The 16,127-nt window shown below is 36.1% G+C and overlaps 1 protein-coding gene across 1 annotated transcript in view; it reads left to right on the top strand.

The window, feature by feature from the left end:
- Positions 1–15,523, top strand: part of STAM (signal transducing adaptor molecule) — an 83,580-nt gene extending 68,057 nt beyond the window's left edge. The window contains exon 14 of the mRNA XM_032425619.1: positions 13,102–15,523. Within this exon, the coding sequence (XP_032281510.1) occupies positions 13,102–13,327 (226 nt within the window). The 3' untranslated portion in view covers positions 13,328–15,523. The remainder of the gene's footprint in view (positions 1–13,101) is intronic.
- The last annotated feature ends 604 nt before the right edge of the window (positions 15,524–16,127 follow it).

The following is a 16,127-nucleotide window of genomic DNA, read 5'->3' on the forward strand; positions in this document are numbered from 1 at the left end:
TTGGTGTAAGGTGATATCTCATTGTGATTTTGATTTGCATTTCCATGATACTTACTGATGTTGAACATCTTTCCTGTGCCTCTTGGCCATCTTTAGGTCTTCTTTGGAAAAATGTTTATTCATATTATCTTCCCACTTTTAAATTGGATTGTTTGGTTTCTTATTGTTGAGTTACATGAATTCTTTATATATTTTGGATATTAATCCCCTCTCAGATATATGAGTTGCAAAAACCTTCTCCCTTTCAGTAGGTTGCCTTTTCATTTTGATGATGGTTTCTTCCGCTGTGCAGAAGAAGCTTATTTTGATGTAATCCCATTCATTCATTCGTTTTTTTTGTTTGCTTCTCTTGCCTTTGGAGTCAGATCCACAGAGATATTGCTAAGACTGATGCCAAAGAGCTTATTACCACCTGTGTTTTCTTCTAGGAAATTTATGGTATCAGGTTTTTATATTCAAGTCTTTAATCCATTTTGAATTAATTTTTGTGTATGGTGTAAGCTGGTAGTCCAGTTTCATTCTTTTGCATTTGGCTGTCCAATATTGCCAACACCATTTACTGAAGATGCTGTCCTTTCTACATTGTATGTTCTTGGCTTCTTTGTTGTAAGTTAATTGTCCATATGTGTGTAGGTATAATTCTGAGCTCTCAGTGACGTCCCACTGATCTGTGTGTCTCTTTTTATACTGATACTGTACTGTTTTGATTACTGTAGCTTTGTAGTATAGTTTTAAATCAGGAAGCATGATACCTCCAGCTTTGTTGTTCTTTCTCAAAATTGCTTTGGCTATACAGGATCTTTTTTGGTTCCATACAAATTTTAGAACTATTTGCTCTAGTTCTGTAAAAAATGCCCTTGGAATTTCAATAGAGATTATAATGAATCTATAGATTGCTTTGGGTAGTATGGAGACTTAACATTAATTCTTCTAATCCATGAGCACAGAATATCCTTCCATTTATTTGTGTCATCTTCAGTTTCTTTCATCAGTGTCTTATAGTTTTTAATGTACAAGTCTTTCACCTCCTTGGTTAAGTTTATTTCTAGGTGTTTTTTTTTTTTGATGCAGCTGTAAGTGGGATTATTTTCTTAGTTTCTCTTTCTAATAAGTCATTATTAGTATGTAAGAATGCCACAATTCTGTATTTTGATTTTGTGTATTTATAATATCTTTGTCAAGTATCCTTTGACTGCTGGATTTATGTATTCTAACAAATTTTTGGTGGTGTCTTTTGGCTTATCTGCATATAGTATCCTGTCATCTACAAATAGTGACAGTTTTACTTCTTCCTTTTCAATTTGGATGCATTCTCCTTTTCTCTTCTCTTCTCCTCCCCTCTCCTCTCTACTCTTCTCCCTTCCTCTTCCCGCTTTCTTTTTATTTCTTGGCCTAATTGTTGTGGCTAGGACGTCCAATAGTATCTGAATAAAAGTGGCCAGAGTGGGCATCATTGTCTTGTTCATGATCTTAAAAGAAAAGCTTTCTTTTACCATTGAGTATAATGTTAGCTGTGGCTGTGTCATTATGTGTTTTCTTATGTCCAGTAATGGTCCCTCTGTACCTATTTATTGAGTTTTCATCATAAGTGAATGTTGTATTTCATCAAATGCTTTTTCTGCATCTGTTGAAATGATGGGATTTTTAAATTTTTATTTATTTATTTGTTTATTTGTGAAGGAGTGGAGGATGATGGGAGGGGCAGAGGGAGCAACAGAATCTTAAGCAAGCTCCATACCCAGCATGGAGCCTGACACGGGGTTGGATCCCAGGATCCTGAGATCATGACCTGAGCCGAAATCAGGAGTCAGACCCTTAACTGACTGAACCACCCAGGCGCCCCTGAAATGATCATGATTTTTATTAGTTTTGTTAATGTGGTATATCATGTTGTTTGATTTGTGGATATTGAGGCATTCTTGCATCCCTGGAATAAATCCCACTTGATGTCGTAGTGTATGATCCTTTTAATGTATTGTTGAATTTGGTTTGCTAATATTTTGTTGAGGAATTTTGCATCAATGTTCATCAATGATAGGCTTGTAATTACCTGTGTGTGTGTGTGTGTGTGTGTGTGTGTGTGTGTGTGTGGTTTCCTTATCTGGTTTTGGTATCAGGGTAAGGCTGGCTTCAAAAAATCATTTTGGAAGTATTCCCTCCTCTTCAGTTTTTTGGAAGAGTTTGAGAAGGATAGGTATTAAATTTTCTTTGAATGTTTGGTAGAATTCACCAGTGTGAGGGTGTTTGGTCCTGGACTTTTGTTTGTTGAGAGGTTTTTGATGGCTGATTCAATCATACTACTAGTAATCTGTCTATTCAGATTTTCTATTTCTCTATGATTCAGTCGTAGAAGATTGTTTCTAGTAACTCTTCCATTTTTTTCTAGGTTTTCCAGTTTGTTGGCATATGTTTGTAGTCGTTGCTCTTCATCCTTTGTATATTTGTGGTGTCAGTTAAAACTTTTTTCATTTCTGATTTTATTAGAGCCTTCTCTTTCTCTCTTGGTTTGTCTAGCTAAGGTTTGAGTTTCTTTATCTTTTCAAAGAACCAGCTCTTAGTTTCATTGACTTTTTTTTAAATGTGCCTATTTCATTTATTTCTGCTCTGATCTTTATTATTTCCTTCCTTTTCTTGACTTTGTGTTTCATTTGCTCTTCTTTTTCCAGCTCCTTTATATGGAAGATTAGATTGTTTGAGATTTTCTTGTATCTTGAGGTAGGCCTGTATTGCTTTGATCTTCTGTCTTTAAACCACATTTGCAGCATCCCATAGATATTTCTGTTCATTTGTCTCTAGGTATTTTTTGATTCTTTTTTGATTTCTTTATTGATTTAGTGATGTTTAGTAGCATATTGTTTAATCTCATCTATTTGTAGTTTTTCCAGTTTTCTTCTCAGAGAAGATGCTTGATGTGATTTCAGTTTTCTTGAATTTATTGAGACTTGTTTTGTAGTCTAACATGTGATCTGTCCTAGACTATGTTCCATATGCATTTGAGAAGAATGTGTATTCTGTTCCTTTTGGATGGTGTGTTCTGTAATTATCTATTAAGTACATCTGGTCTAATGTGTTGGTTAAGGCTGATGTTTTTTTATTGACTTTCTGTTGGGATGATCTACCCATTGATATAAGTAGGATGTTAAAGTCCCCTACTGTTACTGTATTACTGTCCATTCCTCTCTTTAGGTCTGTTAATATTTACTTTATATATATTATTGCTCCTATGTTGGATGCATGTATATTTATAAATGTTGTGTTTTCTTTTGGATTGACCTTTATATCATTATGTAATGCCCTTTGTCTATTATTATAGTCTTTTTTTTAAAAAAGGTTTTATTTATTTATTTATTTGAGAGAGTACAAGTGTGGGGGATGCAGAGGGAGAGGGAGAAGCAGACTCCCTCCTGAGCAGAGAGCCTGACATGGGGCTCAATCCCTGAGATCATGACCTGTGATGAAGACAGATGCTTAATGGACTGAGCCACCCAGGCTCAGTTTAGTTATAGTCTTCTAATGCGTATTTTGTCTAATGTGAGTATAGCTACTTCAGCTTTCTTTTTGTTTCCATTTGCATGGAATATCTTTCTCTAGCCCTTCCCTTTCAGTCTGTTTCTGTCCTTACTTTGAAGTAAGTCTTTTGTAGGCTGCGTATAGATGGGTCATGTTTTTTATCTATTCCATCTTTTTTGATTAAAGAGTTTAGTCCATTTACATTTAAAGTAATTATTGATAGGTATATATTACCTGCCATTTTGTTAGTTGTTTTCTGGCTATTTTCATAGTTCCTCTCTGTTCCTTTTCTTTCTCTCCTCTCTTGTGGCTTGATGGCTTTCTTTAGTGTATGTTTAGATTTTTCTTCTCATTTTCTTTTGTATATTTACTATAAGTTTTTGCTTTGTGGTTACCATGAGGTTCACATATAACTTGCTGTGCATATAACTTTGTTTTGACTTGATAGCAACTTAAATTTGAACACATTTCAAAACTTTACATTTTTCCCTCTACTCCCGTTTTTTATATTTTTGGTGCGTCATTTTGCATTTTTTATTTTATATGTCCCTTAACTAATTATTGCAGTTTTAGTTAATTTTACTGTTTTTGTGTTTTAATCTTCATACTTGCTTTATAAGTGATTGATATACCTTTACTATATATTTACCTTTTCCAATGAGATTTTTATTTTTGTATGTTTTCTTGTTATTAATTAGTGCCATTTCTTTTTAGGTTAAAGTCATCCCTTTAACATTTCTTGTAAAACCAGGTTTAGTGGTGATGAATTCCTTTAGCTTTTGCTTATCTGAAAAACTTTTATTCTCCTTCAATTCTGAATGATAATCTTGCTTGGTCGAGAATTCTTGGTTGGAGTTTTTTTTCCATTAGCACTGTGAATACTGTCTTCTGTCTGTAGTTTCTGCTGAAAAATCTGCTGATAGCCTCATGGGGTTTCTCTTGTATGAATAAGTTGTTTTTCTTTTTTTGCTTTAGGATTTTCTCTTTATCTTTAACTTTCAGCATTTTAATTATAAAATGTCCTGGTGTGTATCTTTTGGGTTCATCTTCTTGGGAACTCTCAGAGCTTCCTGGACCTGCATGTTCATTTCATTCTCCAAATTAGGGAAGTTTTCAACTATTGTTTCTTCAGATAAGTTTTTTGGTGTTTTCTGTCTGTCTTCTCCTTCTGGGATCCTATAATGGGAATGCTATTCTGCTTGATATTTTACTCAAGGTATTAATTTGTTTTTATTCTTTTTTTCTGTTCCTTCTGGATGAGTTCTCATTGCTTTGTATTACAACTTTGGATTCATCCAGGCTGCTGTTGTACCTGCCCAGTATATTTTTCAGTTCAGTTATTGTATTTTTCAGTTCTGTAACTTTTGTTGGGTACTTTCTTGTATTTCTGTTTGTTGAAGATATCACTGTGTTCATCCATTCTTCTCCTGAGTGTGATGAGCTTCTTTATGACCATTACTTTGAACTCTGTCAGTTTGCTTATTGCTGTTTCATTAATGTCTTTTTCTCATATTTTTTCTTGTTCTTTCATTGGAACATAATTCCTCTGTTTCTTCGTTTTGCCTGACTCCTGTGTTTTTTTCTTTGTATTAGGTAAATTAACTACTTTTCTCTGTCTTGAAGGAGTGGCCTTGTGTAGGAAATTTCATGTAGAGCACAGAAACACAATCCCGTCTGAGCAGAGCTAGGTGCTTATAGGGTGTCCCCTATGTGGATTGTGTGTGCGTGTCTGCTGTGTCAGGGCCCAGTCTATGGTGTGGGAGTGGGTGGGGCTAGTGCCTGATTGGGCTGTGTCTTGCAGATGTGCTGTGTCAGGATGGTAGGCAGAGCTTTTGCCCTTGCCTGATTGTTCCTCATGGTCGTGCTGTGGGTGTGGGCAGAGTTCTCCACTGGACATGACTACTGGCTCTAGCAGGTTAAAAGGATAGTTCCAGAATGGCACACATTAGCAAGGTAGGGTGAGGTCACTAATATGGCTCCTACCAGTGTTTCTGTCCCTGAAGAAAGTCCCAACAGTTTCCTGCCTCTCTGGTAGGCACTTCAAGATTATTAAGTGGTTCTTGTTTACATATGGTGTAGGCCCTTCTCAAATTGGTGTTGTAGTGCTGGATTTTGAGTGAGTCTGCATGGCTAGCTCTTTAAGAACGAGTTTCTTTGTTCCCTACAGTCTGTGGTTTTCCTGGATATAATTGCCATTGGTTTTCAAAGCCCAACATTTTGGGGGCTCCCTTCATGTGGGATCTAAAGGTTAGATCTCTCCTCAGGGAAAATGTATGTATATTTGAGATCTCTCCCAATTGTGGATCACAGTGCCTGGGATGGTTTTTTTTTTTTTTTTTTTTTTTTTTTAAAGATTTTATTTATTTGAGAGAGAGAGAATGAGAGAGAGCGAGCACATGAGAGGGGGGAGGGTCAGAGGGAGAAGCAGACTCCCTGCCGAGCAGGGAGCCCGATGCGGGACTCGATCCAGGGACTCCAGGATCATGACCTGAGCCGAAGGCAGTCGCTTAACCAACTGAGCCACCCAGGCGCCCCAGGGATGGGGTTTTTTGTCCAGATGGTGTCTCTGCCTCTCCTGTCTGTCTCAGTGGTTTTTGTCCTTTGTTGCAGAGCTTCTGTTTGTCCAGTTTTCTGGTCTTTTTAAGAATAAATTATTTCATATGTAGTTGTGTATTTGTTACATTCATGGATTGGAGTGACTTTAGGGTCTTCCTGTACTGCCATCTTGAACCCAACCCATAATTTGGTTTTGTTTTTATTTGAGTATATGATGATATTTGAAGGACTTTAATGAAACTTAAATTTGGTAACTATAATTTATCCTCCACAAATTTCATATAAAATCTAAATGTTTTTATCATTATTGTTCTAGAATTTACAGTTCTGGGGTGTCTCCTAAGACAGATATTTCCTTCTTTTTGCCCTGTGTCAGAATTTAGTATATTACAGCAAGATAAACCGTTTGAAAGGAGAGATACAAGAAGTCATATGCTTCTGTAGTTCATGTGTCCGGTAGCTGAATATGAAATGACAGACCAGTGTTTTGGCTATTTACTTATAATGCCTCCAATCATAGTTAAGTGATTATGTATGATAAAATTTATAATTATGTAAGTGTTTCTTCTGCTTCAATGAGAATTTAAACTGAAGTCTTTTCTTTTGAAGTGAATAAAATATAGGCATTAAGAATTCAGCAGTGTGTCATTCTAAAAGTCATGATATTCTGACTCATAACAGAAGTTTCTTGGTGGCACAGGCACAGTTTGTAGAAACCTTTCCATCAGTGTTGAAGTTGCCCAGGAATGCCGCTCTCCTACCATCACTGTTGTATTATCCATCCTCAAAAGAGTCACACTGGGGATGCTTGGGGGTTTTTACACATCATTTTGTGATCACATTTAGTATTCCTAAGTGACCTTAAGAGGAAGGGTAATGGGGAGGCCAATTATAGACATCAAAAGACAGGGCATTTCCTACTGGGTTATATAGCATGGGGAAAAAAAATGTTAGGTATAGCTCTTTCTCTTCTAGGACTTTTTTTTTTTTTAAGTTGAAATTTGATGAAAATGAATACCCTTACATGGAAAATAAGCAAATTGGTAAGGAATAACATGCTTATTAGAAAACTAGATACAAAGTAGGTGGGTATTGTTGAGAATGTGCATGAGTTAATGTAGATACTTTACTATTAGCCAGAAACGCTGTCTGTCTCCCAGCTAGTCTGTTGTTACTGTGTCACATAATGCTCTAACACCCTTGTTAATAGAGCTTGCTTCCGAACCATTTTTTGGTCAGGGTCTTGAGAAATTGTCCTTGGAGATAATCCGTTGGTAGGTGCTTAAACTGTGTAATGCTATAGCACTGTAGCATCGTGTTGCTTTGTTGCTGTGGGTTGCTCTGTCTGCTTCAGCAGTGAGCATGTGAAATCCCAGATGCAGGTCCTGCTCTGTATTCCGGGGCCTGATTCCACTGATAGACTGTAGCTATCAGTGTCCGCTCTCAAGAAACACAGGCACATTTCAATAGGTGCCTTTTAGAGGTGCCTAGTAGAACATTTCCTGGAAATATTTAGCCCTCTGTACCTGGCAAATTCCTCTTTATTCTGTAGTTCTTATTCTTGGCTGACCTTCATCTTTCCCAGAGTGCCCCTTTTACCTTCCCGCCTCTCCAACACTGTTCCTCTTCTGTTGCTGTCACAGGACCCCAGCACAGCGTGTACTGTCTTGTCGCTTTTTTAATTGTTTATATTCCCACTGAACTATTATATATTGAGAGCTGGAGCTAAGTCTCTTTCACCTTTGTATGCACACTATGTAGCATAGAGTTTTACACCTGCTGGAAACTCAGTAAATATTTGATAAATAAATGTTTAAGTGTTGGTGGGAATTTCAAGTGCTATATTAGGCCAATGAGATATATTTTTTAATTCCTTGCAAAGGCTTCACAAAGGCTTTGAGGAAGTTTTTAAAAAGATATATACACACATACATACACACACGTATGTATAACATATTTATAAATATATAAAAAATGTGTTTTGTGTGTTTAAATGAGGAAATTGATGATAAAGTAAATGTAGGATAACGAAATTGGACAAAGTAAATGTAGGAAAACGAAATTGGGAGGAGCAAGAATTGGGGTTGGAAGTACACTTGATAGAGGTGTACTGCAGATTAGACTTGAGCTTTGTAATTACAAATTATAGTCAATGAGGAATTATTTTTTCTTCTGTTTTTGGTAGGCAGGTTTTTAAGTGTCCCTTAATTCATACCTAGAAGGCAATTTCTTACTCTTTTATATATAATTTTGGTTCTAGGGTCATCACTTGTCCAGACTTATGTCACCCTAGGACGATCTTACTGATAATTTGGTAACATGGTACTGATGCAGTTTCCTAAACCTTCCTGTAGCGATGATGGCAGTGATAGTACTAAGGTGACCAAAGCTATGTACTTGTCTCTTATTTCAGTTTACTTCTATTAAACAGATGTTTACTGAACATTTCGTCTCTGCCAGAGTATGATTTAGAATTTTTTCAGCTTTATTAAGATATGATCGACATAAACCATTGTGTAAGTTTAAGGTGTACATCTTGTTGATTTGATACATCTATATGTTATAAAATGATTACCACTCCATAGTATTAGCTACCACCGCCATCCCCTCATTTAGTTACCATTTCTTTTTTTGTGGTGAGAACATTTAAGATTTACTCTTAGCAGCATTCATGTGTATGATACAATATTATTAGTTAGAACCACCATGCAATATATTAGGTCCCCAGACTTGTTCATCTTATAACTGAAACTGTGTACCCTTTGTTCAGTATTTCCCCATTTTCAGCAACCCCCAAGCCCTGCTAACTACCCCTCTCCTCTGTCTGAGTTTGACTTTTTTGGATTCCACATATAAGTGAGATCATATGGTATTTGTCTTTCTGTATCTTACTTATTTTACTTAGCACAATGTCCTTATGTCTCATCCAAGTTGTCACAAATGACAGGATTTCCTTCTTGCTGTGGTTGATATTTCCATTGTGTGTGTGTGTGTGTGTGTGTGTACCCCACATCTTTATCCATTCATCCAATGACAAACACTTAGGTTGTTTCCATATCTTGGCTATTGTGAGTAATGCTGCAGTGAAAATGAGAGTGCAGATAATCTGCGAGGTCCTGATTTCAGTTCTTTTGAATATATATCCAGAATTAGGACTGCTGGATCATATGGTAGTTCAATTTTTAATTTTGGGGGGGGGGAACCTTCATACTGTTTTCCATAGCGACTACACCGGTTTACATTCCCAGCAACACTGCCCAAGGATTCTCTTTTCCCACAGCCACTTTAACAGGTGTGATCTCATTATGCTCTTCATTTCCATTTCCCTGATGATTAGTAATATTGAGCACTTTTGAGTGCCTATTGATCATTTTATGTCTTCTTTGGAAACCTGTATATTCAATTCCCCTGTCCATTTTTTAACTGGGTTGTTAGTTTTTTTGCTGTTGAGTTATATGAGTTCTTTATATATTTTGAATATTAATCTTTTATTAGATATATGATTTAAAAACATTTTCTCCCATTCTGTAGATTGACTTTTCATTTTGTTGACTGTGTCTTTTGTTATGCATTTTAGTTTGATGTACTCCCACTGTTGATTTTTATTTTTGTTGCTTGTGCTTTTGTTGTCGTCGCCAGGAAATTGCTGCCAAGACCAATGTCAAAGAGCTCTTCATGTTTTCTTCTAGGAGTTCCAGGTCTTAAATAATGTCTTTAATCCATTTCAGGTTTGTTTTTGTGAATGATATAAGACAGATGCAATTTCATTTTTCTGCATGTGGTTATCTAGTTCTCCCAACACCATTTATGGAAGAGGCTATCTTTTTTTTTTTTTCATTGAATATTCTTGGTTCTCTGGTCAAATGTTAGTTGACCGTTTAGAGTTTCTTAGCCTCAAGGTGCTTACTGGTTAGTAGAGACAGACACAAAAAAATATGTAATTATAACAAATTACGAATAGAGGTACTTGCAAGGTGCTTTAGGAGCCTTGTGATTCAGGGAAGATTTACAAGAAAATATGCTCAAGCTTTGTTATTCTTAGCCTGGAGGAAAAAAGAAAGATTTTCTATCGTAAGCAAAGACTTGGTAGTATGAAATGGCTTGGTACCCACGGAATTGAGTAAACTGAGGAGTTGTGACAGTACATGGCACATTTTGGGGTGTCACTAAAGGATTAAAGTCTTCAGTGGGATGGGGGGAGATACACTTGGAGTTACTGGCAAGGATAATGAATGGTTCTAGATATGTTGAGGAGGTTGGGTCTTACCTGGGAAAGCTTGTTAAAGGGCTTTAAATGGCAGTAGTATAGATGAATTTTTAGGTCCTAGGTAAGAAGCCGGGAGATTTGTATATATTAGGCAAGAAATGATTGTCCAACTGCAGGACAAAATGGTAAGAGATGGGGAAAGAGTTATTCAGGAGATTAACGAATGATTACATGTGGGTGAAAGGTGGGGAGCTAGGGTAGAGCAGCCATATGAAAGAGGAGTATTGGGTGAATTGCTGGGTTTTGCCCTCAGGTTAGATGGCAGAACTATAAATGAGATAGGAAATACAGTACAAAATGGGAATGACTGCCATAATAGCTAACACTTAGGGGGTGTTTCAATAAGCACCAGACACTGTGCTGTATGCTTTACATGTATTATAACTCTTTTATTCTAATAACCTGTGAAGTAGATACACTGTCACCCATTTTATAGAGAGGAAACTGGGACATGGAGGGGAGGACTAAAGTCCTACTTAGGTAAGATAACAAAACCAGGCATTTTGGCTCCAGAGCTAAACACTTGGTCTCAACATTGTATTTATTATACTAGTATTGTGACTCTTACTGATGTAAGTAATGGCATCAAATCCAGCTTCTTGTTATACTTTATATCTTACAACACAACACATAGAATGATGATGGGTAATGCTTTTAAACCGTTACTTAAGTGGTTACATTAGTAGGTGGAATGTAGCAGTAAATGACTATTATAATAATGAATTGGGTTTTGTTTTTTTTTTGCAAAGTAGAAGAGCATTGAATTTACAAATGATTGATTTATATAAACAGTGTAGCAATTGGAGAAAAGTTTAGAAATAGGCAGTATTTTGAAAATTTGGGGCAATTGCCCATTGTATAGATTGTTTTACATTTTTAATAGAAAGTATGGGGGGAATCTCAATATTAAAGCTCTTAATATTTTTCTTTGTTTAGTTAACCTAGTGTCTTACACAGAGTAGAAACTCAAATAGCAGGTTGGGAACAGGAAGAGAAGAAGCAGAGAGCAACAACTCTGAAGGAATGTTTTTGGTGGAATAGGAGCCATGCACAGTGGAAGGTGGTGCCTTGGATGGGAGCACTGACCTTGATCAGTTTCAGCAGGAGGGAATGCAGAGTCTTATCAGTGGGTGTGGTACAGATAGTAAATGTGGTGGGAGTAGATAGAAGGCCCCTTTTATTTTATTATTATTTTTTTTTTAGTTGGGAGGGGGGGCAGAGGGAGATAGAGTCTTAAGCAGGCTCCAAGCCCAGTTGCAGAGACCGACTCTGGGCTCACTCTCACAACCCTGAGATCATGACCTGAGTCGAAATCAAAATGATTAACCGACTAAGCCACCCAGGCACCCCAAGAGGCCTCTTAAAATGCTGCTTTATTTTCAGGGAAATAAGAGAAACAAGGTTATTAAGCTTTCATCTCCCCTAGTCACTAGAACTGCTCTTGTCAAGGACTAGTGATTTCCGTACTGTTAGATCCAATGGTCACTTCCTTTTCAAAATACTGTCTTCACTTGACCATGACCATTCTCTCTTAGTTTTCCTTCCACCTTATTGCCACTCCTCAATCTTCTTTGCCTAGTGCCTCTTTATCTTCCTTTTTTCTAGGTCTAGGGTTTAAATAAGAACTACTTATTTCTCTGTTCGTAGTCACTCCCTAGGGGATCTCATTCAGGCCCATGACTCTGAACACTGTTGGACCTCTCATTTGGACTCCAGGCCTGTCCATTGTCTTTTGTGAATCTCCTAGGCCTCTCGCTTTATGTGTCTACAACTGTACTTTGATTCTCCCTCCCAAATCTACTGTAGTCCTTATCTGTGGTCTTCCTTTTCAGTGAATGGCCACTCTGCCAGGTACTCAGTTCTAAAACTTCAGGCAATCTTGACCACTTCCCATTAGCAAATTTTGATGGCACTGCCTTCAGAATCTGACCCTTTCCACTCCTCTTTACCACGTCTACCATGGCTCTAGCTACCTGTCATCTCTCATCTGGACAATTGTAGTAGCCTCCTTTCAGGTATCCTTGTATCTATCATTGGCCCAAAGTGAGTCTGTTAAAACCTGAATCAAATGCCATCAGTCTTCTGTCCAAAACCAACCAGTCAGTTATCTTCATCTCACTCAAATATAAGCCAGAATCCTTGTTACGATCTACAAGGCACCACATGTTCTAAGGCTCTCCTCCCGCTTAATTCTGCCACCTTATGTTATGCTGTTCTCCCCTTTGCTCATTCTTGTCTCCATCATGGCTCCTTTTCTGCTCCTTGAACATGCCTGGCATTTTCTCTCCGCAAAAGCTTCTGTATTTGCTGTCCTCTTTGCCTGATGTACTCCCCCCACCCCACCCCAGATAATCAGTATGACTCCCTCTCTCATGTTTTTCAGCTGTCTTTTAAATGTTGTCCTATCTGAGAGGTCTTGCCCTACCACTGTTCATAAACTGGAATCTCTTGTCCCAGGTGCTGCTGGTCCTCCTACTGTGCTTTATTTTTCTTGATACCAGTTATTACCACTTGACCCCTTTATAGATTTAATATCTTTATTCTCCTACTAGAATTTAAGGTCCCTGACGATAAGGACTCTTTTTCCTTCTTTCTTTATAATATCCCAGTACCTAAATTAGCAAATGTTTGGCTCTTATATGTATTTAATAAATATTTATGGGACGGATTGAATGAACGAATGTTTAATGAATAGCTTTCCTGTTTATCTCTAAATGGCTATGTAAGTCAGTATTGATCTAATTGAGTGTTTTTTGCCCCCTCCACAGCACAATGGTCAGTTCTGTTCAAGGAAATACGTACCCCAACCAGGCTTCAGTATATAGTCCTCCTCCTGCTGCTGCTGCTGCCGATGTCACTATATACCAGAATGCAGGAACTAATATGTCCCAGGTGCCGAACTATAATTTGACATCATCAACGCTGCCTCAGCCAGGAGGCAGTCAACAGCCACCTCAGCCACAGCAACCGTATTCTCAGAAGGCTCTGCTATAGGACTTGGGATTCCTTCTTGTGGCAAATAATCCGCTAAATGCCGCTGACAATGTTATGAGGTTCTTTAATATCGTAAGGTTTGTTTATCCTCAGCTTATAGGAATCTATCTTGGTCTACAGGTTCAAATATTCAAGAAGGTAGAACTCTCTTCAATTTGCACTGACTTTTTAGGGGTTCTCCCTTCCCCTCCCCTAGAGGATTGAAACTACTTACAACATTTAATTCCTTTCATAATATGAAAGAATTGATACAAGATTATTTGTCTCATGAAATTACCTGGTCTGCAAAAGTCAAACTTACAAAAAACTGTTGTGGCAAATGTTATGTACATATATTGCTGTGTAACTTCATTGGTGGCCATTTTGAATCACAGTGGTGATCATGTGAATATATTTAACACTGTTAAATTAATTTACATTGCTATTTTATTTTAATCATGAACAACTACCATGTCTCATAATGTTTTGTGTAAATTTAAGATAATTACACTGTCCCTTTAAACTGCAAGAGAACAAAGCTGTAGCATATTTACATGAAGGCATTATGTTGTCCATGTTTCAGTTTCACATTAAACTGAACCTTCCTTTGACTAATTGTGAGCTAAACTTATGTATTTTATGTCTTTCTGTAGCCTCTGCATACTACTAGCTGTCATCATACCAGCGTACAGTAGCTAAATTTTTGGTTCACGTACAGCAAATGATGATGTTCCCTTTTAAACTTTTACATTTCGGCATGATATTTCAGAATATTGTGGGACCATGAGACAAAATTAAGTAGGATCACATTCTTTATATCTTATTTTTAAAGGAATAATGTTGATTTACTTTTTCCTAGTTGAAGATAGTAATTAGATTTCTAAGCTGTATACTGTGTTTATTGGTGGCAGTGACACCAAAGATAGAGGCAATGGATAGAAATTTTTAAACTGGAAAGAAAACATGAATTACACTACATTTTCAAAGTCTCTTGTAATTATTTAGGATATAAACAAAATTTGATTCATCTGTCTTTTCCCACTATTAGTCTTTTAAATATGTCTTTAACAATTGTATCCTTTAATTGTTCATTAAAATGGATATAAGTAGATGTTTCAAAGTATTCTATATTCTGGTTTTGCTTAAGAGTTTGTATATTTATTCTTACCTTTCAAACTGGACTTTTGGGGCTCCTCTCAAAGTTCTAATGGAATTATTTTGGCTTCCTATTCAGGAGTATTTTTGAAGGAAGGCTTTCCTTTTGATCTACATGAAATATGTTTTCCACTGACATTTTAATCTTCTTAAATATTTATCATTTCCCTAGTTGTGCTATACTGCTATTTAATACTATTTAAACAAATGAAAAATTGAGTTCAGCATTATATTAAATGAATTGACTTAATATGTTTCACACCATAAATGAAAATTTAATTTGTATTTTCTAAGACTACTGTAATCAGGTAACTCATTCCTTTCCTTTTTGACAAATGATTCCATCTGTGGCAAGTAATCTTAATGGTGACTAATGTTATAGGTTCAAATTTACAGCATTGTCTTCAACTTCATTATGTCACCCTAGTGTTGTGTTATCCTGAGTTTAGAGTATGTTTCCCTCAAAACAGTAATTTTAAAACTTGAATTCACACTTTACACTAAAAACATTTTTAATATATTGTTTCTTGATAAACATTGTCAAACAGATTATAATCTTTTTCACTCCAATTTGAATATTCTAGTTTAACTGATAGACTTTTTGCCAAGTCATGTTGTATTTTTCTCTTTGTCTTTTGATAAATTTCTGTTTACCAATGGCAAATGTATCATTTTCCCAGTTTATCTTGATATCCTTCATGCTGTAACATCAATTATACAGTCTCTAGAATGCTTTTTGACCTATAAAAGTCAATGAATGGTGAGATTTTAAAAAGCTGCCCTTATTACAATGCATATACATTTTTCTTACCTATTACTAGCCTTATAAAGGTTTAAATGATGAGCACTTAAAATTGATACTGTATTAGTTTGTGCTTTGCATTTATTTGGTATAAAAGTACCACATAGAAAAATTCCACTGGAAAGGAACCCCTGGATTTTCCATCATTCAGATGACATGTCAAGGATAGAAATAAGAAAGGACCATTTAGGAGCACAAATGATTCTGTTCTGTAACCAGTGTATGTGTCATACTTTCAAAAAGTCTTTTTAAAATATAGCTGCCCCCTCCCTTTTTTAAGGTGTAGAATTACTTATAATTCTTAATTTATAATTTATTTAGAATTAATTTATAATTCTTAAATATAAATTTTATATTATTTATAATTCTTTATTTATTATTATTTAAGGTATAGAGTTACTTATAATTCTTAATTTATTATTTAGAATTATTTATAATTCTTAAATATAAATTTTATATTATTTATAAAATGAATTAACTATAACGTAGATTTCTGTGAAGCAAATTTTACTTCTCAGTTTATTTCCTTTATAGAATTTGAGTGTGTATACATAAACATGAATTTTTCCGTGAGTGTATATACACTCATGGAAATATTCAGCCAGGTACGGTCTAGCATAAGTAACTGACATACCCATGGCCAGTTGGATGTTATAATCTTACCCGTGCCATAAACCTTCTAGGACTAATGTGTAGTATGTACTTACTGTGATTTTACAGTCTTCCCAACTCTAGGATCATCCTTCTCTGTACCTCTCTCTCCTACTCAGTGAGGTACCATTTTAGGGGCCTAGAGATTCCAGTCTTTATGTTACAAACTTCTGGAACTTTGTTTCTATACCTTTTAATTTTTGTATTTAAAAT

This window comes from Phoca vitulina, unplaced genomic scaffold (assembly GCF_004348235.1).
Source record: "Phoca vitulina isolate PV1807 unplaced genomic scaffold, GSC_HSeal_1.0 scaffold33, whole genome shotgun sequence".
Taxonomy (NCBI): domain Eukaryota; kingdom Metazoa; phylum Chordata; class Mammalia; order Carnivora; family Phocidae; genus Phoca; species Phoca vitulina.